This window comes from Ochotona princeps, chromosome 14, assembly GCF_030435755.1.
Source record: "Ochotona princeps isolate mOchPri1 chromosome 14, mOchPri1.hap1, whole genome shotgun sequence".
Taxonomy (NCBI): Eukaryota; Metazoa; Chordata; class Mammalia; order Lagomorpha; family Ochotonidae; genus Ochotona; species Ochotona princeps.
In genome coordinates, this window is record NC_080845.1 from 4,672,111 (window position 1) to 4,696,922 (window position 24,812).

The following is a 24,812-nucleotide window of genomic DNA, read 5'->3' on the forward strand; positions in this document are numbered from 1 at the left end:
CCCGAAATCATTACTTCTAAGCTTTTTTTTTTCCCCCAAGAATGGAGTGCTGATACCCTGAAACAAAACTGGGATTTTGCTCACTCCCAGTTGTCACACAGGCACTCCTGCAAACCTAAGCTGCAGAGGCAGGCTCGGCCCTAAACCCCTGCATTGCCACTTACCGCCTGACACGCCCTGGGCAAGTCACTCTACCTCAGTTTCCTCATCTGTGAGATGAGAAACTGGGCCCAGTGCGAAAGCTCTGCGGCTGAAGTCCTCACCTTGAATGTGCTGGTATCCTATATGGTCGCCGGTTCTAATCCTGGCGGCCACGCTTCCCATCTAGCTCCTTGCTTGTGGCCTGGGAAAGCAGTCGAGAATGGCCCAAAGCCTTGGGATCCTGCACTTGCATGGGAACCCGGAGGAAGCTCCTGGCTCCTGATCATCGGTACAGCTCCGGCCATTGCAGCTGCTTGGGGAGTGAATCAGCGGACAGAAGATCTTCTTCTCTGTCTCTCCTCCTCTCTGTATATCTGCCTTTCCAATAAAAACTAAATAAACCTTATAAAAAAAACTGAGAACACCAATTCCCCATACTATACTGTCAATCACCCGAGACAGGGGCTACAAGGTCTCGCACATGCAAGCAGTCTCAGTCTCTCTCCCCGCCCCCCTCGCTACTCTTACCATCAAACAAAAAGATCCGTGTACAGAGTCACACAGCAATGGCTCATATTTACTGACTATTACCACACATATCTGGGCACAGGTACCACCGGGCTATTCAGAAGCCCCAGAGCGGGGAACATCTCCTTTTCCCTTCCCCCCTTTTCTTGAGGTTGCCTCTTGCCTCCACCTGGGCTCTTCAGAAGTCTTCTGGCATTTTCTCCCTGGAACCCTCCCAGGTGCCCTGGCTGGGCTCTCACTGTGCCTGTGGGGCAGTGGACACATCGCAGTGACCCTCTGCTCAATCATTCACGTCCAGGCCAAATTCCGGGTATAACTCTTTGGTGGTGACACCTCGGATCACAGCTGAAAGACAAGAAGGAGGACTAAGCAGCAAGGGAGGCGGCCGGCCGAAGCCCTGGGCCACCTGCGACTCACACCTCTGAATTCACACCAGAACCCGACTGGCCAGTCATCATCCTGCTGTTCCTTGCAGGCCTCTCCCCTTTGCTCTGGTTTGCTCACCCCACGCTAATCGCTGGCTCCTGAGCTGGCCCGGCTTCCAGCTACTGTGCGCAACACCTGCGTGGCGAGAAGTCCCTGAACCCTCACCCAGTAGTTATTTTTAGGCTTTATTTATTCGTGAGGCAGGTCTTACCCTGTAGCTTACTCCCCAGATTCCTCAATGGTCCCAGGCTGTGCTGGACCAAAGGAAGGATTCGGGAACTCAACACGGCTCAATTCCAATGTCCCTTGCTGGTGACCATCACTACTGCCCACCAGAGCCTGCATTAGCAAGGAGTTGGGAGTAAGGATCTAGAACAAGGTCTGAAATCCAGGTACCTCAACGTGGGACCTGGAGTCTTTCGGCTAGACCAAGTCACCTCTCCCCCAAATAGCCCTATGTAGAGTGCAACGGAGCCCCCTTAGAATTCCTGCAGCACACATGGTAGCCAGTCATTCGTTTAAAATGTGAACTCATCATCTCCCACACCCGTTGTACACCTGTCAGGGTAGCAGGGCCCAAGTGGCAGCCTCACCCCACAACCTCCGTAACGTGGCTGCCCCTTCCTCTTGCAGGGAGAGTTCACTCTCAACTGCTTTCCCAGGCTACAAGCAGAGAACTAGATGGGAAGTGGAGCTGCCAGGATTAGAACCGGAGCCCATATGGGATCCCAGCGCATTCAAGGCGAGGACTTTAGCCGCTAGGCCCAAGTGAGAGTTCTTAAAGCTTTCTCAAAGCCTTCTCTGACCATCTTAGTTGGCTCTCAAGGGTTACCTTGTTCCTCTCTCAGCTCTTCTGCCATGTGTTCTTCCTTACATGTGCCACATTTGATAATGAACCAGCTGTACTCATTTACTTATTCATCAGCGTTTCTACCCCAATGCCAGAGGGAAGCCACGTTGGAACAGTGTCAAGCACCTGACTTAGATCCGGTGCAGCAGCCTAGCGGTTAAAGTCCTTGCCTTGCACTCCTGGGATCCCATATGCGCACTGGTTCTAATCCCAGCAACCCCGCTTCCCATCCAGCTCCCTGCTTGCAGCATGGGAAAGCAGTTGAAGACAGTCCAAACCCTTGGCACCCTGCACTGGTGTAGGAGACCTGGAAGAGGCTGTACGTGCCTGGCTTTGGATCAACTCAGCTCTGGCCGTTGTGGCTGCTTGGAAAGTAAATCATTGGATGGAAGATCTTCCTCTCTGTATATCTGACTTCACAATAAAAATAAATCTTGGGCCTGGCACCGTGGCCTAGCGGCTAAAGTCCTCGCCTTGAACGCGCCGGGATCCCATATGGGTGCCGGTTCCGATCCCGGCGGCTCCGCTTCCCATCCAGCTCCCTGCTTGTGGCCTGGGAAAGCAGTCGAGAATGGCCCAAAGCTTTGGGACACTGCACCCGCGTGGGAAACCTGGAGGAGGTTCCTGGTTCCCGGCTTTGGATCAGCACAGCACCAGCCACTGCGGTCACTTGGGGAGTGAATTATCGGATGGAAGATCTTCCTCTGTCTCTCTAGCTCTCTGTAGATCTGACTTTGTAATAAAGAATTTTTAAAAATTTCTTAAAAAAAAAATCTTAAAGCACCTGACTCACTGCAGCTTCCCCAGCACCCTGAGGGTCTGGCTTAGGACAGAAGCTCTGAAAGGGAGAGGTTACCAGCTCCAGGTCATGGGAAGGGATGACTCAGCTGGGTTTTACCCACCAAGAGCTGGCACTCCTGGGCTGTAGGTGAAGCTCCTTTGTTCTCCAGAGCTCTGACCTTCCACTTCCTCCATTTCTACCTCCCTGTTTTTACTTCCCTGCCCCCAAGCCCTTGGGGCCCATCCTCTAATGAAGCTGAGGGAAAGGCTGGAGCTGGGCAGGCCCCGGCTGCTGGGCAGATCGCCACCCCGTGGCTGGATGGGACCGGAGAGGCTGAAGAGCTTCTGCCCAGTTCCTTAACCCCGGGCCAGCCCCATGGTCAGTCAGTAGAGACAAACAGTGTCTGAGCTTTGGCTAAAGCCCTCAGACAGCAAGATTCTGTTCAAAGAAGGAAATTCTCCTTTAAGCCGCGCTTTCTGCATCAGCCAGTTGGCCCTTTGAGGCACAGAGAGCATCTATGTCTGAGTAGACCCTGCACTATGGTCTAACAGGTGGCCAAGTCCTACTCAAATCTGTCCTCAGCCCCAAAGCAGGCTCTTCATTTGGGGAAAAAACCCAGGAACTGAGGCAGGAGCTATACTGCTGCTTCGCTGGTGGCTGGAGAGAGAAGCTGTGAGAAGAGGGGGTGGTGAATTCCAGGAACAGGTCAGCTGAGAAGGGTGGGAAGGTTGGCAAGTTAGGAAGCCCCAGAGCCAAGTCCAACCCATTAGAGGGCAGCAACATGATCCCCAAGCCCTGGGGGCCCCTAGGGACTGAGGCTCACCTAGCTTGCCCAACAGCATCTGCCCTACATCTTTGATGTCATTGTACTCATGGAGCTGGGAGATGTGGTCCTCCAGTTCGTCCACACTGTAGCCTCTAGGATGAGGGATGGAGAGGTTAAACTGTGAGCAGCCAAGTTCTGGAAGAGATGAGAACTCTGCCTAAAGGCACGAGGCCTTGGGGATGCTGTGATCGCAATATGGGGTCCACTCTCATTACACCCACAGCAGGGTATGACTCCTGCCAAATGGACAGGCCCTTTTGGGAGGAACCCCCAGGCAGGCATGGCACAGCCCCCATTCCCCCTGGCCACAGCTGGAGACTCGTAGGATGAGCACAGGACCTAAGCACCCACCGACTCCCACAGGCTGCTTGGTCTGTGTAGGCGGCTGCAACAAGGGATTCGAGACAGCCAGTTCTCTCAGTGGCACGAAGAGAATGGAGTCTATGTGCAGCCAAAGCAGAGGTAGGGGATGTTATCCCTGAGAGAATGGGGAGCGAAAGCCTTCAATCCTTTCCAGTCTTGGTGCTAGGCCCTGCCCAGCCTGCGACTCTGCCTGGGCAGGAGCTTGTGGAAATGTCCTGAACCCTATCAACAGCACAGTCCTATTCCTAGGCTGAGCTGAATTTTGGTTTGTGCTGGCACTTGTTGAAAGCTACCTTAATAGCTGGCATGATGGTTCAATTGGCTAATCCTCCCCTTGCAAATGCTGAGATCCTATATGGGCCCCGCTTTGTGTCCCGGCTGCATCCTTCCCATCCAGCTCCTTGCTTGTGGCCTGGGAAAGCAGTGGAGGACGGCCCAAAGCCTTGGAATCCTGCACCCGTGTGGGACACCCAGAAAAAGCTCCTGGCTTCAGATTGGCTCAGCTCCAGCCGTTGCAGCCATTTAAGAAGTGAACCAACAAATGGAAGATCTTTCTTTCTGTGTCTCCTCCCTGTAAACCTGCCTTTCCAATAAAAATAAATAAATCTTCTAAAAAAGAGAAAGCTACCTTAGCCATGCTGAGAAATCCAGGAGCACTTACTCAGAAACTAACTGGGAGATCTCCTTGTCCAGCCGCTCCCTCTTCTCCTTTAGTTTCTCAATGTCAAGGAGCAGAGAGTCCTCGGTGATCCCCTCTGCCTGGCCAGTCTTCGAGGATGGTCGCTGGGTGGCAGAAAAAAAGTCATTGGCCAAGCTGACCAGCTGCCCACAATACAGAACTTGTGTGAAGTCTGGCAGTGGCTACTCGCTTCCGCTTAGTAATAGCCCCCCAACCCCCAGAGTAACATTACACTTCCCAGCTTCCCTTGGGCTGTAGTGTGGCCCTAGCAAGTGGTACTCAAGCAACAACATCGGGGAACTGTCCTTCTGGGTGAGGGCTGGCCTTTCCCTGGCCTTCCGCCTTCCAGCCGGCTAGAATGTGAAATGTGGAGAGGAGCAGCCATCTTGGATGAGGGTGGCAGAAGCCATGTGTTGAAGACGTGTTGGAAAAAGATGGAGGCTTGGGTCCCTGACGACTCTTTTTTTTTAAGATTTATTTATTTTTATTGGAAAGGCAGATATACAGACGTGAGGAGAGACAGAGAGGAAGATTTTCCGTCCAATGATTCTCTCCCCAAGTGAGCCACAATGGCCAGTGCTGTGCCAATCCGAAGCCAGGAGCCAGGAACCTCCTCCCAGTCTCCCACGTGGGTGCAGGATTCCAAGGCTTTGGGCCGTCCTCCACTGCTTTCCCAGGCCACAAGCAGGGAGCTGGATGGGAAGTGGGGCCGCAGGGATCAGAACCGGCACCCATATGGGATCCTGGTGCGTTCAAGGCCAGGACTTTAGCCGCTATGCTATCTGGCCGGGGCCTCTGTTATTTGGATTTTCCTGTCTCTCAGCCAAATCATAACTATTGGGCCTGCCCTAGCCTCCAGTCTGACGCCAGGTAATCTGCTCCAAACACTCTATAATGCCAATGGGTTCACAATGTCAGAAGGTAACAAAACCCTGTGCCCCAGGGCTACAGCTCACTTCTGCCCTTCCCACCTCCAGCAGCTATGTCCACAGCCAGTCTTCACCTTGTGGATGCGGAATTATCTGTCTGCAGGTGAGACAAGGAGACACTGAGGCGAGAATGGTTTGTTCTTAGGTCCGTGGCTTGCAAACAGTCATTCAGCAAACAGCAAGTGAGCAGTCTGCCAGTCACTGGCATAGGATGCAACAGCAAACAAGACATGATGGAAAACAGCCAACCCCTGGGTTGCTTCCTCAGGGACCGCCACTAAAGCTCAAGTCCCACAGCAGCCGACCTGAAAGGCCACCCCAACCACCTTATCCAAAATGTTAACGCCTCAAATGTTATGATCCCCTTGCCCTGAAGTTTTATGGGGTTTCTTCCCGCTTGAGACACTAAATATTAGAATCTTAACATCAGGCCAGGTGCAATGGCTCAACTGGCCAGTCCTCAGCCTGCAAGGGTGGCATCTCATATAAGCTTCAGTTTATATCCAGACTGCTCCACACCCCATCCAGCTCCCCGCTGGAGGACTAGGAAAGCAGTCAAGGATCGCCCAAAGCCTTGGGATCCTGCATCTGCATGGTGGACAGGAGGAGGCTCCTGGCTTCGGATTGGCTGTCGCAGCCACTTGGGGGAGTGAATCAGCAGACAGAAGATCTTCTTCTCTCTGTGTCTTCTCTCCTTTGTATATATGACTCTCCAAAAAAAACAAATAAACCTTTAAAAAAATGAATCTTCTTTTTTTTTTTTAAAGATTTATTTTATTTTTATTACAAAGTCAGATATACTGAGAGGAGGAGAGATAGAGAGGAAGTGGAGCTGCCGGGATTAGAACCAGCGGCCATATGGGATCAAGGCAAGGACCTTAGCCACTAGGCCACGCTGCCGAGCCCAAAATGAATCTTTTTTAAAGACTTTATTTCTTTTTATTGAGAAGGCATCTATACAGAGAGAAGCAGATATAAAGATCTTCTGTCCTCTGGTTCACTCCCCAAGTGGACAAAATGGCAGGAGCTGAGCAGTTGATCCGAATCCAGGAGGCACGAGCTTCTTCCAGGTCTCCCACTCAGGTGCAGTGTCCCAAGGCTTTGGGTCATCCTCTACTTCTTTCCCAGGTCACAGCAGGGAACTGGATGGGAAGTGGAGCAGCCAGGACACTAAGTAAATAAAACATAAATTAAAAAATAAAAAAATCAAGGCCCCGGCGGCATGGCCTAGCGGCCAAAGTCCTCACCTTGAACGCCCCGGGATCCCATATGGGCGCCGGTTCTAATCCCAGCAGCTACATTTCCCATCCAGCTCCCTGCTTGTGGCCTGGGAAAGCAGTTGAGGACGGCCCAATGCCTTGGGACACTGCACCCGCGTGGGAGACCCGGAAGAGGTTCCTGGTTCCCGGCTTCGGATCGGCGCGCACTGGTCGTTGCGGCTCACTTGGGGAGAGAATCATCGGACAGAAGATCTTCCTCTCTGTCTCTCCTCCTCTCTGTATATCTGACTTTGTAATAAACTGAATAAATCTTTCAAAAAAAAAAAATCAAAAGCAGCTGCGTCTGTTGCTATCAGAAAAGAGGTAAGAGGCCTGTATGGTGGTGCTCAGGCTAATCCTCTGCCTACAGTGCCAGCATCCCATCCAGGCAGCTTCCTTCTTATGGCCTGGGAAAGCAGCAGAGGATGAAACAAATCCTTGGATTCCTACACCCATGTGGGGGACCCAGAAGAAGCTCCTGACTCCTGGCTTCGGAGTTATAGAGAGACTGCAACAGTCAGATCTGGGCTTATTTTTATTTTTCTTTTATTTGTATAAATTTTGTTTTATACTTTTTACATATTAGGGTGTGAAGGGTCAAGGGCTAGAGGAAAGACCTGGGCCCATCTTTTAAAGCAAGGAAAGGTCAGGGGCCCAGAACGGTAGTCTAGTGGCTAAAGTTCTTGCCTTGCACTCCTGGGAGCCCATACAGGCACTGGTTCTAATCCCGGCAGCCCCACTTTCCATCCAGTTCCCTGATTGTGATCTGGGAAAGCAGTCGAAAATGGCCCAAAGCCTTGGGACCCTGCACCTGTGTGGGAGACCTGGAGGAAGCGCCTGGTTCCTGGCTTCGGATCAGCACAGCACTAGCCGTTGTGGTCACTTGGGGAGTAAACCATCAGACAGAAGATCTTCCTCTCTTTCTCCTCCTCTCTGTATATCTGCCTTTGCAATAAAAATAAGTAAATCTTTTTTTTTTTTTTTTTTTTTTTGAAAAAACAAAAAGGTCAGGGCTGAATCAGAATTTGAGCAGCTGGGACTCAAATGGGATGCTGGGGCTTAACCTGCTAGGCCACAATGCAGATCCACGAAGTGTGTGTGTGTGTGTGTGTGCACTTGTTTTCAAAATCAAACAAGAAAGGAATATTGTTATGCAGAGTCCGACGCAGCAGGAAGTTTAGAGAGCATGGCTGCTGTATTTCTCTGAGCCAAGGCAGTATCAAAGCTCTCTCTCGCAGCAACAAAAGCAGTCCCACGCTTCCACCAGGTCTCCAGGACTGACTGCAATTTACCTACCAGTCTTGCTTTTGGTCCTACTACCCCCGGGAGCCCTTTTTGCATCCGAAGCCCAGGTTTCCCTTCTCTCCCTTGGAGAACTTAACTCCTACTGTTAAGGATTTGGTTTTGGAGTGTTTCATGCCTGTTCACGCTCTTCAGCTTGTGGCTCTTGGCACTTACTCCAAGTGGCTGGTTGGGACAGCTGTTTTCCAAAGTCTTTCAGGATGCAATTGAGTGGGGATGGGAGGGGGTGAGAGGAGACTGAGCTTGGGGGTGCTGCCAGAGCGGTACCTACAAGGAGCTGGGCTGTGTGAGAACAGGAACCAGCAGGGGAAGGCGGTCAAGAGCCTGGGGGGGAGGGCAGGTGCAGGGGCAAGATGGGGAGGCCCCCGCCCCCGTCATGAAGATGGGGAGTCGCCAAGTGGACTGCTGCTGGGGTGGAGGTGGGCTAGCAAAGGACGTGAGTGTGGCGGGGGTACAGGTACATTCGGGGTGCTGGCCCAGACATCCTCACAGCATGTGGGGGGGCACACTCATAGGTCGGAACACAAAGGTCCGGGGGCGCAAAGGACCACACTCCCGGGTCGGGGGATGCAGGCTACTTACCGGAGACCGGAAGGCCCCGCGGCAGCTTCGGCTGGGTCCTGCTTCAGTCCTGGAGAGGAATCGTGGGGAAGAGGCTGATGAGCCTCCCAGAGAAAAGGGGGCCGCAAGGGGCGCGCCAGGAGATGGGACTCAGGAGTGCTACCCCGGGAAGGGGCAGATACGGTTCCGTGGTCAGAGCGGGGACCTTCGAGGAAGGGGTGGTTGTGAAACGGGGACTGTCTAAAAGGACTTCTCAGGGGGTCCTTGAGGTGTTTTCTGAAAGGACATGGGAGGAGTCAGAAAGGGACTGTGAAGTGATACAATTTCCCCCTGCTGTGCATCCCCGCGCCCACCTCCTGAGCCCTGGAGTCCGAGGTCCCCGGTTCGGGGGCGTCTGCAGCGAAGGTGGGTCCAGGGCGAGGGGCCTAAAAGCGGCCTTTGCGGTCCGCCAGGTCCCTAGAATTCTGTGGCAAACGCCATGAGCCAGCGAGCCCTGAAAGCTGCGCGCGCATCCAGAGAGTTGGGCCCCGCCCCCTCGGGGCGAGCTGCGCGCGCAGCTCTCATTTTGAAGCCTCGAGATGCCCAACGATTCGATCACGCCTTTCTTTATGCCGTCTTTCTCGGTGGCCAATGGGCTTGTAGGATTGAGGCCCGCCCACACAGCGTCGCCTAGTTCTGCCCCGACCCTGCCTTTTCTGGCTCAGTCACACATCTGCGCGGTAGCTGCCGGAAGCGACTTCGCATTGGTTGCCGGGAATCGTGGTGATGTGGCCCCCCCTTCCCCCTCCCCGCCCCGCGATGTCGGAGGAAACCCGGCAAAGCAAATTGGCTGCGGCCAGGAAAAAGGTAAAAGGCTCCGGGTCGCGCTCCCGCCCCCTGCCCGGACCAGGCCCACTGCCCTTCCGACGGCCGGACGGCGGCCTGGGTGTGAGCCACTGCCCGAGACACGTCGGGGTCGCGCCCCTGGGCGCCCCTTGGCCGGTGTCCCCAGCCCGGGCGTCCCAGCCAGCCCCGCCCCTCAGCCGCCCAGCCCCCGCCCTCGCTGGGCGCCCCTGGGTGACTTTGGGCCCGTGACTCTTCTCGGGGCTCCTCGCTTCCTGCCTGTCGCTCCCCCGGACCGCCAGGCTCCAAGGACTCGGGGTCCCGGGCCCCCGTGCTCCCCTCCCCCTCGGCGGAGCGGCGACTCGGGCGTGGGTAGGGCACTGTGGAATGTAGGTAGGCCGAATGGCCCTGGGAACTGTCATTATCGCCTTTGATCTTCCGATCCTGTCGCCTAAGGGTCTTCACTCCCTTTCCGGTTCCACCTGGATGGGAGACCTAGTAGGCAAAGGCCCATTCCTACCCTCCTTTCCTCCCAGAATTTAGTGTTAAGTGTGTGCACCTGTTCAGTGAGCTCGGAATGCCCCCAGTATGCCCACAGGTGACGGTGGGAAAATGTGTATGGTTTGGTTTTCTGCCAGGTTTCTACCCTCCAGAGAGGTTTTTGTTTTTTTGAGGTTTTTTTTGTTGTTGTTGTTGTTTTGTTTTTTGCTGTGAAATTGAAATTGCATGACTGGGACTGACGGCCTCATCTTAAGAGCCCTCTGGAGTTAAGAACTGCTGTATCTTCTGTGGGACGGGTTTTAGCCAGCCAAACTTTATGGCTGGACCATCTTCCCCTTCCACCCTCCTCCCATCAGCCTTTCAAGCTGGGGGTGATCTGGGTGCCACAGAAGAACTGGGGGGCATCTCTGTGGAGCCTCCCCGTAGCTTGGTTCAGAACCTTGGCATAGATTGGTGAGGCCGTGAGAGATGCCTGGCTGGAATATGCTTGAGTTTGCTCTTTCTTTTAGGTTTCTGGGGTTCAGTTATAATATGTAGGAAAGGAGCCTGTGTCTTGTTTCCAAACCACACAGCATTCGCTTCCTGATGACACCTTGGTTAATTTTCTACCTCTGCCTTTCTGGGTTTACTTCCACCCATGGCTGCCAGAGTTAGAAACTGAATTTACTTGTCAATAGTATTCCTGTTTATGAAAGCCATGTTCGTTAGACCTTACCCAATCATCATGCTAACTAACCCGCCTAAGGGTTTTTGGTGATGTGAAGTCCAATGGTAGATGTGAGAGCATTTTGTAAAAACTGTCAAGTAGGATGTGAGTGTAGGTCTTAGAGTGTTCTAGAATCTTTACTGTGTTTCTTTCCCACAGTTACGAGAGTACCAGCAGAAAAATAGTACGGGTGGTCTTCCAGAAGTGAAGAAGAAGAAGAAGAAGCTTAAAAATGACAGCAGCCCGGAGAGAAGCCCCTCTGAGGACAGTCATTCCCCGGAGGATGTAAGTCCTGGCTGGCCAGGCTCTGCAGGGCAGCAGGGCGGGGGTAACCAAGGCGGTCATGGGGGAAGGTGGTGGGAGGGAGTGTCATTGTGGTTGAGAATTCTGGGTTGAATCCTGCCTCCCTGCTAGGGGTGTGATTTGGGGCCAGTTGCTTAAGCTCCCTGCGTCTGGGTTTCCACATCTGTGAAGTAGATGAGGCCAATGTAGTTTCGCTTCATGAAACTTCTGTGAGATGTCTCTTGTTTTGATATTAATCCCTACTACAACGCCTTGTAAACGTTCAGTTGTTCGTGTTTACTGTTTGGTTTTCCTCCTCCTTAGCCTCACAGCAGGCTAATGAGAGCAGTCCTAGGGTTAGGCAGTGGGCTTCAGTTTTCTCTGTGAGAGGTTGCTGGAGTTGGACAGTGTCTTGCCCTCTCCCACCTTAGCTGTAGCCTTGTTGCTCTGAAGACTGGGGGTGGGTTTGGGGGAGGGCCTAAGAGCTGCAGAGGGTTGTTGACTCCACTTGCTGTGACTCTGGTGGCTGGGGACTTTGCCCACTGTTTGCTTCTCTGGCAAGGCAGCTGGCAGCAGGTGGCTGGTTGGAAGGATGGCCTGGGGGACCCCAGGGGGTAATCGATCTCTATTCTTCTCCAGCATCCATTTCCCAGACCCTACCTCCTCTTTCCTGGACTCTTTCTAAGCCACTTCTCTTTCTTCCCCTGCCCTGGTTTTCCCCTTTTCACCTCCTGTAGATTCAGGACATCCTGAAGGTGCTGGTGTCCGACCTTAACCGTTCCAATGGGGTAGCACTCCCCCCATGGGACAAGTGCAAGGTGAGGTAGTGCCGAGACCACCCCCCTCCCGGCTTGCATGCCCCCAGGTTTGTCTGCTTTAGGGAAATCTTCTGCCTCTGGCGTATTTTACATTGCTGCCTTTAACCCTCGGCCTGCTTGTGTCCGCTTCCATCCCTGCTCCTTGAATTGAGTATTTTACCCTCCTGCCCTCATGTCTTCTGTCATCTTGTACAGAATGAGGCACAGCTTAAAGGTAAAAAGTAATTTGGCAGTAACTTTCAGAGCAGGTGTGTGGGACTTGGGCTTCTAAATGCCCTGCACAGTGGTAACACAGGAAAGGTTTAAAAACACCCAAGGACCTTTAAGTCTTGTTCTCAGGGCATCTAAAAGATATGTAGGCCAAAGGGAAGTTAGTGAGTTTTCAAGCTGGTGAATTCTTTCTGGTTTGAGAGACGTTCAGAGAAAATGAACTTGACTTAGAATGACGCAGATGAAGCTTCTCTTCTCAGAGAAACCTGACAAGGATGTGAGGTTAACCAGATGAGTGACCAGGACACTGTGTCCCTAATTGCTCATAAAAATCGGGTTGGATGCTTAACCATATTCGCTGGGCCCTTAGCTGAACAGCGGTGATAGTAGATGATTGAGATGGGAGGTATGGCAGAGTCCTCCAGAAGAGGAAAGGGGGAAGGTGGCAGTGCACCAGGTACTTGGTGCCAGGTGGATCTGAGGTATGAAGAGGTGGCATTTAAGGCTAGTGTGAAGATTAAAGGTGGGTACCACTCATCCATGTGGGGAGAGGGAGAGGCCACGGGAGAGATGGAGTGGTAGCTGGCATTGTGAGGTCATAGAGTACCTTGTCAGGATGCAGAGAACCTGGGGCGGGAGGGGGAGCAACACACAGCATACAGGGCTAGGTAGGCTGTAACCCCCGGATGAGACCTTGGCACTTCCTCCTTAATGAACTGCCCCAGGGCCATCTGCCAAGCTGGAGTATTGGAGCTAAAGCCAGAGTCAGGCCTGGGGAAAGGGACCATTGGCTGTATTTGAGGGGTTTTCAGCTGTCACATCTGTTCCTACCTCGGAGGAGAGACCAAGTGGTACAGTCACGGGCAGGACACAGGCCTGATGGAATCCCACAGCTGTGTGCATGGCTTTCCTTGCGGCAATGGTTAGGGGCTCAGGGCCTCATTTTCCTCCTTTGGGGAGGCTGGTTGGCTTTCACCCGGAAGAATCTTTCCCCACCTGCTCCTTGTTGTATAGTTGAACCTGTTCTCCATTGGTAACTGTTTCCCAAGGAAGCTTCTGCTCCAGGACTACAGGCCTAGGACACGGGTCTCCTGAGCAGAGGCGGTGTCTCCAGAAATGAGGGATGATGGAGAGAGAAAATGGGATGGGCCATGGATTTTTTTTTTTTAATTCCATACTTAGCTACAAACAATGCTAAAAAGCATTTAATAAATAATTTAATAAAATAATTTAATAAAAATTAAAAGTCTTTTAGAAATTTGAAGGGCAAAAGAGAGAGAGCTGTTTGCTAGCTCGTTGCTGAAGTGCAAAGGCTTTAGGCTGGCTGGGCCTAGCTGGGACTGGGAGCTGAATCAAGGTCTCCCTTGTACATGGAAGAGCTCAGTTATCTGAGCTATCACTGTAGTCTCCCAGGGATTGCATTAGCCAGGAGCTTAGAGGCCAGAGTGGAGCTGGGTGTCAGACTTGACCGGGCACCTTGATATGACATGCAAGCCTTCTCAACTGGCATCTTGACTGCTGGTCTAAACCTTCACCCCAAAGACTCAGACTTGGAGATTAATTTGGCTGTTCACAGAATAAATGTTGCATATATTTAAAATTGCTAAGTGAGGTTGGCAGTCTGGCATGGCACATTAAGCCACTACCTGCAATGCCAGCATCCGATGTGGGTAAGTCCTGGCTGCTCCATATCCAGTCCAGCTCCCTTAATGTGCCTGGGAAGATGGCCTGGGTTCTTGGGCCCCAGAGTCCGCAGGAACAATCTGGACGAAACTCTGAGCTCCTGGCTTCAGCCCGGCCCTGTCCCCGGCTGCTGGGAAGTGAATCAGTAGATGGAAGATCTCTCTCTCTGCCTTTCAAACAGACCTTTAAAAACAAATCCGATTGCTCAGAGAGCTGTTCTGCCACGTCCCCGTGGCTCCTGTGGCTAATCTTAGGGATCAGTGAAAAGATTCTGGATCCATGGCTGGGAGTGTTATCACCCGTGAAGTTCCAAACCTGGCCGGCTGCCCAGTGCCTGCTATCACCCAATAGATTTGAGTTGTGGAAGTTTTCAAGCCAACACCAGCTTCCAGGGACAACAATGTCCCTGGGTGGTGGGTCGTGGGGCCATGGTCACAGTAAGGCTGCAGAGTTCGCACGGCCCAGAGTCCTGCAGGTTTGGGTGGGCAGAGGCTGGGCCTGCAGGGCCCAGAGAGCGGAGAGTGCTGCTGACCGGCCCCACACCTGCACTCAGCCCGTCCACTAACGTCACTTGTACACCATCCTTGCTTTTTGCTTTTGTCTGGCCTGTTGACATTTGTTGGTCTCTGGAGCCCAACATTTGGACCAGGAGTTAAGTCTGAGCTCCAAGAGGCCGGATGGGGCTGACCATGCAAGTGGGTTCAGCTGAGGAAGAGAAAGAGTCTTCAAAATAACTCCCAAGTACTAAAGCTTAGCCTCATTCTCCAGAGGAGAGTGGCCCCGTGATCTCGAGGAGGCCAGGTCAAAGAACAGACCTGTTGCTGTGGGTTTCTGGCTGCATTTTGGGAGTTGATGGTCATGACCATGGGATAGCTTCATTTATCTCTAGAAAGCAGACAGAGATTCTCAAATAGCCTTTTTCCTCGAAAAGCCACTAATCTGAGAAACAGAAGTGATGATTGCGGCCAAGAGTGGGTGGGAGAAGGAGAAGCGTAGGGGAACAGGAGATGGCAGAGGGCTCTCTTGGCCATGATCTGCACTGGATCTCCAGGAGCTCTGCCCAGCAGGGGGCCTAGGCTTCAGCCCCACCTCTGCAACACAGATTGGCTTTCTAGAACCCTTTGGTCCCCTTTCCCTGTAACTTGCAGTGGCCGTCCCAGGCCAGAGCCTTCACTGGCCTCCAAGGAGAACCAGATCCTAGTGTCCGTGAAAGTCACACAGCACCACCCTCCCTGCTCTCTGAGCTTTGCCCACCTGAAAAGCCGCCGTGTGTCCTGAAGCCTGGACAAGCCATCCTCATTCCCCCTCCCCAGTGGCTCCCAGCATGCATGACTAGCACTGGCCGCAGCAGTGTGTATCCTGCCTGCTCTATGCCCCATGTCTACATGCCCCACGGCCCCTGACCCACCGCTCTGTTTTCTGGCAGGCGCCCAAAGATCGCACTGCTACTGCACCACCAGCTGCTGATGACACTGTGCCTCCTGGCGGTGTCGCTTCCCCTGGTGCTAGTCTAACTAGCATGGCGTCAACTCAGGTTTGTGCCTGCATGCCTCTGCCCACTGCTCTCTTGATGCCTTTACGCCATCTTCCTTCTCAAAGAAGCTGCACCTCCTTTGCCATCTCATAGCCTGTCTTCAGGCAGCTGTGTTCCTTTCTACACTGGGATCGGGGAGGCCAGGACTCAGCTTTCCCTTGAGGCTTGCGGCAATGGAAGGCTGCTGGGAAGAGCCTGGCTCACCCTCCGTCTTGGGTGCTCTTCCTGGAAATCACATGATCACCACATCCTTTTTGTTATTGTTGTTGTTCCTCAACAGGATAATGATGCTGACAGTGCTCCTGCCCTAATGGATGAGACCAGGTGAGTATGTCCTTTTGGGGTGGTAGTCCCAACCCTGTGGGCTACAGGATGGGCCACTGCCCAGAACTCTCTCTCCCTACAGCCCTGACCTGTGTGTCTCTAACCCTTAGGACTTTGTCATCAACTGAGAGCTTGAGACAACTTTCACAACAACTCAACGGTCTTGTGTCTGAGGTAACCAGGGAAATTAGGACTCAGAAAGGGAGTAGGGAGCAGAAAAGTATAGCAATGGAGGCAGGGAAGATCCTGGGACCCGCTGACTTGCCCGGCATTGTGGGGCCTGCCGGGTCGTGTCTTCTCCCTGGATGCCATCTAGAGGAGGTGACATTGCATGGGAAGGGAGGGATGGTGGTGGTGAGCCCATGAGAAGCTGGCACAGAGGACCATGGCAGGAAGAGGCCAAGTTGGGCAGAGAAGAGCTTGGGAGTTGCCGGAGGGGGCTGGGGGGGGTAGGGGCGAGCTAAAGTCCTGAGGGCAGGGGTGGTGGGTGTTGCAGGGGAAGGCACAGCATCGCTGTCTGAACTCCTGTCTCTTGTAGTCAACATCCTACATTAATGGGGAGGGCCTCACTTCTTCTAACATGAAGGATCTAGAGGTGAGTGGCTCTGCAGGGTGCCCTCTCCTCCTCCCCTGGCAGGGGCTGGGTACCCTGCTGCCAGCTGAGACAGCTCCCCCCAGCTCTAATGACTGCTCTCTCTACCTCTTCCTCAACCCTCCTGCAACTCCTCCTCTCTGCATGCGCCTCAGAGCCGGTACCAAGAGCTGGCAGTAGCCCTGGACTCCAGCTATCTAACAAACAAACAACTCAGTAACACCATAGAGGAATTGGTAAGAGTCCAGTGTGGCGTGGGTCCTCCGATTTCATGCTGCCCACCCTGGCCTCCAGTTTCCCCCCATTGGGCTCTGAAGAAAGGGGCTGTGGGGGCCCCTGGTGCCAAGGGAAAATGGGGGGTGCGGGAGGCCCAGGTCTCAGCTGGAGGGGGACCCCAGAGCATGGAGCATGCGGCATGGCTCTACCTGTGGCTGCCCTCTGCGCCTCCTCTGCTTCAGATACCCTGCTTGCCCCAAGGTCGTGGCTGCTTGTGGCACACTGTCTGTGCTGCTGGTCAGGGGCCTTGTATTGCCACCCTGACTCAGCCCGATTTTAGCTTTGATTTTGCACAACACGTCTCCTCCCTGGCCTTAAGCTGGAACTGTCCAAAGCCTTTTCAGCTCTCCCTGGGTGATAACCCTCAGGGAGAAGGGACCCAGTCTGTGCTTCTCACCCTGTGTCCCTGCTGATGGCAGGCATACAGTGCAGTCCCTGACCTCTGCGTAGCTTGTGCTAAATGCACCCCTCTGAATCAGGACTCAGCAGAAGGCCCATCTGTGTTCTCTCAGATCCCATTTCTGCACATTCACATTGCTGTTCCCCCAAAGAGAATCTCAAGCAAAAACACAAAAGGACCCACATTCTCCTTTCCTTGGGAACTTGAGGACAGTCCTGTCCCTGTAGGCTCTGAGAACTTGCTAGTGCTTCCCTGGCCCCTGGCCACCCCTTGCTGCTCTGGGAGTGAAGGGGGAGCGCCCTTGGTCGCCTTCCTTTGACTCTTCCCCCCTCCCCCCCACAGAAACAACAGAACCAGGAAACTCTGGATCAAGTGGAAAAAGTAATGTGATTTCCATGTCTGCTTATTGCATGGCTGCTGGGTCTGCATCCCACTCCCACCCCAATCCCACCTCTACAGGGCCCCTGAAATTCCAGTCTTATCCATGGGCCACGCCCAGGGCCATGGGTGGCATCCTGGGAGTGCAGGCCTCCATCATTCCATCTCTGTCTCTCCTAGTAAGGGATGCCCCTTTGCTCTTCCTGTAGGAGAAGAAAGAATGTCAGCAAAAGTTGGCCAAGGAGCAGGGGGCTCTGCGAGAACAACTGCAGGTGAGGGGATGGGGTGGGGTCCCCAACGCCCCCTGGAGGAGGGTCCTCGCTCACGCCCTGAACACTCATCTGCCTTTTCAAGGTACACATTCAGACCATTGGGATTCTTGTTTCTGAAAAGGCAGACTTACAGTCAGCCCTGGCTCACACCCAGCAGGCAGCGAGGCAGAAAGCAGGTGAGGCTGAGTGCCCGCCCATCCTTTAGCCACGCACCTGACTGGCCACTGGAGGAGTGTGTGTGTGTGTGTGGTGGGAGGTGGGAGGTGTCCTTGGGACTCCATCTCTACCCGTCTCATTCCAGGGGAGTCGGAAGACCTTGCTAGCCGCCTGCAGGCTTCCCGCCAGCGTGTTGGAGAGCTGGAGCGGACCCTGTCTGCCGTTTCCACCCAGCAGAAGCAGACGGACAAGGTGAGCCCAGGTGCTTGGCCAGCCATAAGCAACCTGGTTTCCCAAGCAGGGCATCAGCATGAAGAAGGTCCCCTGTACAGCATGGAGTGACTTAGATACAATCGGAGCCAACCATTTCCTGCCACTTTCATTGTGTGGTGACAAAGAGCCTGGTGCTGAGTTGGGTGGGGGTGGCTGTGCCAGGTGAGCCTTGGAGGCCAGGGTCTAGGAGATGAGCTGTGAAGTGCAGACATGGGCAGTTGGCACTCACGGAGGTGGCTGTGTAGGATCTGAAAAGGGTCACACATCCAGGGAGAGGGACATGGGAGCTGTGAGTCCCTTCACTTCTGTCCCTGCTGGCCACATGAACGCACCCTCCATGTCTGCATCATTTCCAAGGAGGGGGGAAAACATCCCAGAGAATGGGACCAGGAGGTTCAGATCTCAGGCAAGCACTGAACCAACCTCCAGGACACTTAGTGGGATTTTTTTCTCTGTAGAGCAGGTAACACTCTCTGCCTCCTGGTGGTGGCTGTCAGACCCAAACAGGGCTCTTAGCACTCAGGAAGGGTTTCAGTGGTGGCCCTACTAACAGTGATGCCAACAACAGGGGACCCTGCTGTGTCTGAGCCTGTGCTAGCCAGCTGGGAGTCCAAGCTCTCTGCCCTGAGTTCTTAGGGATTGGCAGTCCCTTGGCATTGTGGGCTGAGCAAGGGGGATGATGGCATTGTTCCTGTAGCTGTTGTCCGCAGTGCACGAATCACATCTTGGTCCCGCCACGTGCCTGACTTAGCTTTTTCTGTGTTTGCAGCACAACAAGGAGCTGACCAAAGAGCGAGATGCTCTCAAACTGGAATTATACAAGAACAAGTAGGATGGGAGAGGCGGGGTGGGGAATGTGGAGTGGGGCCCTTGTTAGTGCAGGTGAACGTGAGGAGGAGGTGGCTGTACAGGCTGGGTCCTGTGGAGATCCAAGCTCCAGCCTTCCCTGTGTCACCAGCTCATGGGATGGCCTCGGGGAGCTCAGATTCTGCCTCTGGGCTGCCACTTGATTGTTGGAGACCCCTCCAAAGCCAGGGCCCAGTGGAGGTGCACCAAGACAAGGGAGTAGGTCACCAAGGCCCTGTGGTTTCTTCACTGTCACCTCTCATCACAGCAAAAACAACGAGGATCTGAAGGAGCAGAACTCCGAACTGGAGGAGCGGCTCCGTGTCCTGCTCAAAGAGAAGGCGACCCTGCAGCTGGGAACAGAGGAGCTGCAGAAGAAGTTGGAGATGTCAGAGCTGCTGTTACAACAGGTGAGAGGCAACAGGCTGCTGAGGCCCGGTCCTAGCCCGCAGGCCACCATCTCCAGGGACTCGTAGGAAAGCCTCCAACCAAGCACTGCAGTTTGGGATCCTTGTTCTGGTCCTTCCACAGAATCCTACAGAAACTGCTAGGATTCTACACAGAGGGGTTCTGCCTAAGCTATGGAATCAGAACCTCAGTAAGACGGTTCTTCAGACATCTCAGTTTCCATTTGAAAGGCAAAGGGCAACAGTTAGAGGTAGCGAGAGATCGCTCTTCTGTCCACAAGTTCCCAGATGCGTGCAGCAGCCAGGGCTGAGCCAGACTGAAGGCAGAGCTTGACACTCCATCCGGGTCTTCCGTGTGCATGCTAGGCCATCACCTTCAGCTTCCTAGGCTGTGCATTACCAGGAAGCCGCACGGGAAGTCGAGTAGCTGTGCTTGGAAGCAGGCACTCTGCTGTGGCTATTAGTATCCCAAGCAGCAGTGTAACCATAGCACCACATACCTGCCCCACAACCATCCCTTCATAAGTCACACTCACGTGGCTAGTCTGGTAGTCTCCTTCCTTCCTCTGGGGCCCAAACCAAAACTTGAACTCTTAGGTGACCCTGCCTGGCAGGGGGTGGGGGTGCTGTCCACATCTAAACTTGTCCTTCCCCGTTCAGTTCTCCAGCCGCACTGAAGTCCCTGATGAGAACCAGCAGCTTCAGCAGGCCATGGAGGAGCGGGCCCTCCTGGAGAGCCGTGTGGGACAGGTGAGACTTGGCAGCAGGAGGGGGCCTGTGCAAGGAGGACTGTAACTGTGGGTGGCAAGGAGCAGGTGAGGACCAGGGATGGTGCCCATCCTTGCAGCTACTGGAGATCCAGAAAAATCTGCAGCTGGACAGAGACCGGTATGTGGAGAATCTGAAGGAAGAGCGCAACATGTGGCAGGAAAGGATGAAGCAGATGTCTGCCCAGGTGAGGCCGACGCACGGTGGTTAGGACGCTGGGTCTATCTGAGCGTGTGTGAGATGGCTGTGCATTGGGTTTTGGTGGCAGCATTGATGCAGAGGGAGGTGGCCCTGTCCACTCATGGCTGTCTGCTCTGCGCCTTGGGCAGATGTCCTTGCTGAGGGAGGAGAAGGAGCAGAGCCTGAGTCAGGTGCAGGAGCTGGAGACCAGCTTGGCCGAGCTCAGGAGCCAGATTGGTAAGCAGGGGTAGGGGTGGTCTGGGAGCAGGTATCTGAGTGCTGAGGACTGCTGCTTAGAGTACCCCAGGGTGCGGCATAGAGGCAGAGAGAAAGGAGGTCCATGCCAGGGGACAGCAAGTCTTGTCACCTCTCTGAGCCTCACGGGGTGTCATGCCCATGGCCAGCCTTCACCTTGAACATAAACAGGAACCCTCTGTGAAAGTGGCTGCAGGATGAGTGAGCATTTGAGTATGAACAATCATTAGCTGAAAGCCAGCGTGGTGGGAGGTGGGGGGTGCAGCCTTTGGAGCTAAGGCAAGAAAGGAGAGGGGGGGGTCCCCTGGAAGTCCTGAGAGGAGCAGGATCCCTGACAGCAACTGCTTTTTTCAGTGGAGTCTCCTGCCCTGGAGCCCCCAGCGCTCCCTGCAGGGCCGTCGGAGACAGAGCAGCAGCTGCAGGCAGAGGCCGAAAAGCTGCAGAAGGAGCTGGCAAGCCTGGCGGAGCAGCTCCAGGCCCAAGTACGGGACAACGAGGGCCTGTCCCGCCTGAACCAGCAGCAGGAGCAGCGGCTACTGCACCTGGAGCTGCAGTCTGAGCTGTGGGACAACCAAGCCGAAGAGCGCAAGCAAATCCTGGAAACCATGCAGAACGACCGTACCACCATCAGCCGGGCGCTCACCCAGAACCGTGAACTCAAGGAGCAGCTGGCCGAGCTGCAGAACGGCTTCGTGCGCCTGGTGCGTGGAGGCCTTGCTTGGGCCAAATGCTTCCCTCTGGCCCTCCTGTTTTCCTGCCTGTCAAAATGGGACAGCATAGACCTCATGGGGGAGGTAGACCCTGCTGGAGGAAAGCAGCTGATTCCCCAGCCTGCTGCCAGCCCTCCCTGCCATGTGGAAGGTGGGCAACACAGTGGTGGGGTCTCCAGCAGCTTTGGGGGCGGCCCCTAACTGTTCATCTCTCATGCAGACCAATGACAACATGGAGCTCACCAGCTCACTGCAGTCTGAGCAGCATGTGAAGAACGAGCTGGCCAAGAAGCTGGGCCAGCTGCAGGAGAAGCTGGGCGAACTGAAGGAGATGGTACAGCCAGCCCTGCCTGGGCCTCAGGGGGCGGGGCCTGGGGCACATCTCTGCCGAGGGCAGGCATGACCCTCATGTCAGCTGTTTATTGCTCCTGCTCTTTGCCTCTTAGAGGAGGGTAGCCCTGGGCTCCTGCCAGTCCTGGACATGGTCATGGCAGCGAGAGGTGTGTAACCAGCACCAGAGTTAATGCAAGTGCTACACACTGCTGAGCCTCCAGGTTCCTGAAGTGAGAAAGGAGACCAGTGTTGCTTCCTCATGGAGGCGTTAGGGATTAGATGGGATCATGCATATGAAGTGTTAGGCCTGAGCACGCCCTAAACACCTTATGCTTTTGCTGTCTGGCCCGTGGGAAAGAAGGTTATGGGGCGGTAGCATGGGGTTCTGTGTACCACCAGTGGAAGGGCCCAAACCTGGAAGTGAGCTGCCACTTCCTCTCATCTCATCTGCCGCTCACCCCCACCCCCTGCCTGGGGTCTTTGCCCAGATGGAGCTGAAGAGCCAGGAGGCTCAGAACCTGGAGCAGCAGCGAGACCAGTACCTGGCCCACCTGCAGCAGTATGTGGCCGCCTACCAGCAGCACGTGGCTGCCTACCAACAGCTGAACTCCGAGAAGGAGGCGCTGCACAAGCAGCTGCTGTTGCAGACACAGGTCCTGGACCGGCTGCAGCATGAGGAGGTACAGGGCAAGGTGGCGATCGAGGTTGCTCGCCAGGAGCTGCAGGAGACCCAGGTGAGCCAGCTGCTGACCAAGTCCTTCCCCTAACCCCTGGGCTGGGCAGAACCTGCCGCCTTCTTGCCTTCTCAGACCTCCCGGCCCTGATTGCAGGAACGCCTGGAAGCCACCAGCCAGCAGAACCAGCAGCTGCAAGCCCAGCTGAGTCTCCTGTGCCTCCCTGGAGAGGGTGAGGGAAATTGGCTTTGGGTTGGGGATGGGGCTGGGGGCATGAAGGGAAGAAGCAACAGCCTGGGGAAGGAGGTGGCGTGCCCCAGGGCCCCAAGTCACACAGGGAGGCGTTGAGCAGAAGTGGTCCCTGAGTTTTCCTCCTGGGCCCATCTCTCTCTTACTGGACGGTCTGACTGCCCCCTGCCACTTCCCCAGGGGGTGATGAAGAGGAGGAGGAGGAGGAGATACCCCAGGCCAAAGTGACCATCCCGGAGGAGCTTGAGAGCAGAGAGGCCTTGGTAAGCCAGGCTGTCCTCTGGCCCTTCTCCACTTCTCCTGCCTGCCTGTGTGTTCACTTCTGGACACTCCTTAGAGCTGGATATCCCGCCCCCTCCCTGCCCCCCAACTTGCCCTTTACTTGGCTTCACACCTAAGCTGGGAGCCAGTGGTCAGACACCATCGCACCTACACGTGCTAACTCTGACTCCTCTTGCCCATAGGTGGCATTTTTCAACTCAGCTCTTGCCCATGCCGAGGAACAGCAGGCCCAGCTACGCGGGCAGCTGAAGGAGCAGAAGGCACGCTGCCAACGCCTGGCTCGCCTGGAGGTGCTATCCCAGAGGGAGCCAGAAATGAGGACCTCAGTCCCCAACACCAGGGGTGACTACGTGTCTGGGGAGACCCACCAGGCCCTGCAAGGGTCCATGGAGAAGCTACAGGTGAGTGGAGGTGTCTCCCACCACAGGCCAGGAAGGGTAGGGACAGGACCAGTTACACCTGACCTCTAAACCCGTGACCTTGGCCCCAGCACCGCTTCCGGGAGGTGATGCAGGAGAAGGCGGACCTTCGAGAGCGTGTGGAGGAGTTAGAACATCGCTGTATCCAGCTCTCTGGGGAGACGGACACCATTGGTGAGCCAGGGGGCCTGGGGTGAGGGGGAAAGCGCCAAGCCCTGAGGCTGAGCTCTGTCCCTGCCCCATCTCCGCAGGAGAATACATCGCCCTCTACCAGAACCAGAGGGCAATGCTGAAGGAGCGGCATCGGGAGAAGGAGGAGTACATCAGCCGCCTGGCCCAGGACAAAGAGGAAATGAAGGTAGGGCCCCTGGACCCCACCTGCTAGGACACAGGCCACGGCCAAGGGCACCGGGGGTGCTAAGTGAGTACGTCTCCCTCCAGATCAAGCTGCTGGAGCTGCAGGAACTGGTGCTACAGCTGGTGAGCCAGCGCGACCAGTGGCAGAGCAGATTGGTGGCCACAGTCCCAAGCCCTCCCAGTGAACCCACCCCTGAGGGCTCCCCAGTCCTCCCGGAGGCTGCTGCCCAGCAGGCTGGTGAGGAGAGGTGCCCTGAGGGGGAGTGGGCAGGCTGGTGGGCAGCCCAGCAGGTTGCTCAGAGCTTTCTCTGTCTCCCAAGATCTTCGGGAGGTAAGCCTCACTGACCCCGAGGAGATGGTGCATGGAGAAGCCGGGGAAGATGCTGCTGCCAAGAACCCCACTGCGCAGCAGATCATGCGGCTGCTGCAGGAGATCCAGAACCCCCGGGAGCGCCCAGGCCTGGGCGCCACCCCCTGCATCCCCTTCTTCTACCGGGCTGACGAACATGATGAAGTTAAGATCATGATCGTCTAAACGCCACACGCCGTCAGCCCAGCCCCAACCCACCCAGTCCTTGTCACTCCATCCCTGACCCCTACCCTTTCCTCTGTCACTCCTTCCAAGTTAACCTACCCCCCTTAGCAAGCTAAGACCCCTAACGGGGAGAGAAAGTTACAGACCCCTTGCCACTTTTGTTATCTTGGCAAGGGGTCCTAAGTTATTTGGCAGGGTTCCTCTGAAGGATCCTCAGGGGCTCCTGGTGACCTCCTTCTCGCAAGCTCCATCGTTAAAGACCTCTGTCAACTGGAGCAGCTCCATCCTTAAAGGCCTTCGTCAACTAGGCCAGCAGTTACATGGCCCTTAGAACAGGCAGGGGCATTGTGGACAAGGGCATCTGGTTGGGGGTATCTGGGCGAGGGCAACTTTGGGTGAGGAAATCTGCGCAAGGGCAAGTTCGGGTGAAAGTCCTGGGTGAGGGTTTCTGGGTGGAGAGCATCTTCTGAGGGCCTCTGGGACGGGGCCTCTAGATGGAGCGCATCATAAGCTGAGGGTTTCTGGGTGGGGAGCATCTTAAACTGGGAGTCTTTGGGTGAGGGGCTCTAGGGTGAGAGCATCTTCAGCCAAGGGTTTATGGGTGGGGAGCATCTTTGAGGGTACCTGAGGGCAACTTCTGGCAAGGACATCTGGGCAAGGGCAACTTCGAGGAACTCTGGTGAGGGTATCTGGGTGGGGAGCATCTTCTACTGAGGGCCTCTGGGATGGGGCCTCTATTTGGGAGCATCTTTGACTGAGGGTCCGGGTGAAGGCAACTTCAGGTGAGGTTACCTGGGCAAGGGCAACTTCGAGTGAGGGCAGCTTTGGGTTAGGGTCCTGGGTGAAGGCAGCTTTGGGTGAGGGATCTGGGCGGGGCTTCTGGTCAGGCCCCTCTTTGGATAAGGAAAATTCTCATTCAGGGATG

At 54.9% G+C, this 24,812-nt stretch overlaps 2 protein-coding genes across 6 annotated transcripts; one reads left to right on the plus strand and one right to left on the minus strand.

Annotated features, from left to right (window-relative positions):
- Positions 1-722: 722 nt before the first annotated feature.
- Positions 723-9,389, minus strand: SWI5 (SWI5 homologous recombination repair protein). Its single transcript, XM_058672848.1, has 6 exons — positions 9,354-9,389; positions 8,999-9,264; positions 8,667-8,715; positions 4,577-4,698; positions 3,550-3,644; positions 723-1,014 (listed from the first exon to the last, which is right to left on the minus strand). The coding sequence occupies exons 1-6, from the start codon at positions 9,387-9,389 to the stop codon at positions 950-952; spliced, it is 633 nt and encodes a 210-aa protein (XP_058528831.1). The 3' UTR covers positions 723-949.
- On the plus strand, positions 9,317-23,893 carry GOLGA2 (golgin A2). Of its 5 annotated transcripts, none has more exons than XM_012929350.2 (27): positions 9,317-9,491; positions 10,834-10,959; positions 11,694-11,774; positions 15,094-15,201; positions 15,482-15,525; positions 15,636-15,699; positions 16,064-16,120; positions 16,273-16,353; positions 17,136-17,174; positions 17,381-17,443; positions 17,526-17,619; positions 17,745-17,851; positions 18,642-18,700; positions 18,987-19,128; positions 19,786-19,875; positions 19,973-20,080; positions 20,223-20,310; positions 20,683-21,029; positions 21,259-21,372; positions 21,860-22,105; positions 22,202-22,277; positions 22,475-22,557; positions 22,759-22,977; positions 23,067-23,169; positions 23,247-23,353; positions 23,437-23,590; positions 23,673-23,893. In XM_012929350.2, exons 1-27 carry the CDS (start codon positions 9,411-9,413, stop codon positions 23,885-23,887), a joined length of 3,096 nt encoding a protein of 1,031 aa, XP_012784804.2. In that variant the 5' UTR covers positions 9,317-9,410; the 3' UTR covers positions 23,888-23,893. The 5 variants fall into 5 exon arrangements, with proteins under 5 accessions (XP_012784804.2, XP_058528385.1, XP_004593578.2 ...); XM_058672403.1 differs by lacking the exon at positions 9,317-9,491 and adding an exon at positions 9,551-9,856; XM_058672402.1 differs by lacking the exon at positions 15,094-15,201 and having other exon boundaries at positions 9,318-9,491.
- The last annotated feature ends 919 nt before the right edge of the window (positions 23,894-24,812 follow it).

Bases quoted from the DNA above. Each gene is read 5' to 3' on its own strand.
- GOLGA2 (XM_012929350.2), top strand. From the start codon at position 9,411: ATGTGGCCCCCCCTTCCCCCTCCCCGCCCCGCGATGTCGGAGGAAACC. The intron at 17,444-17,525 runs GTGAGGGGATGG...TGCCTTTTCAAG, and splicing joins CTCTGCGAGAACAACTGCAG to GTACACATTCAGACCATTGG. The intron at 21,030-21,258 runs GTGCGTGGAGGC...TCTCTCATGCAG, and splicing joins AGAACGGCTTCGTGCGCCTG to ACCAATGACAACATGGAGCT.
- SWI5 (XM_058672848.1), bottom strand. From the start codon at position 9,389: ATGCGAAGTCGCTTCCGGCAGCTACCGCGCAGATGT. The intron at 4,699-8,666 runs GTAAGTAGCCTG...TCTGCCACCCAG, and splicing joins GCGGGGCCTTCCGGTCTCCG to CGACCATCCTCGAAGACTGG. The intron at 3,645-4,576 runs GTAAGTGCTCCT...CCCTCATCCTAG, and splicing joins ATCTCCCAGTTAGTTTCTGA to AGGCTACAGTGTGGACGAAC.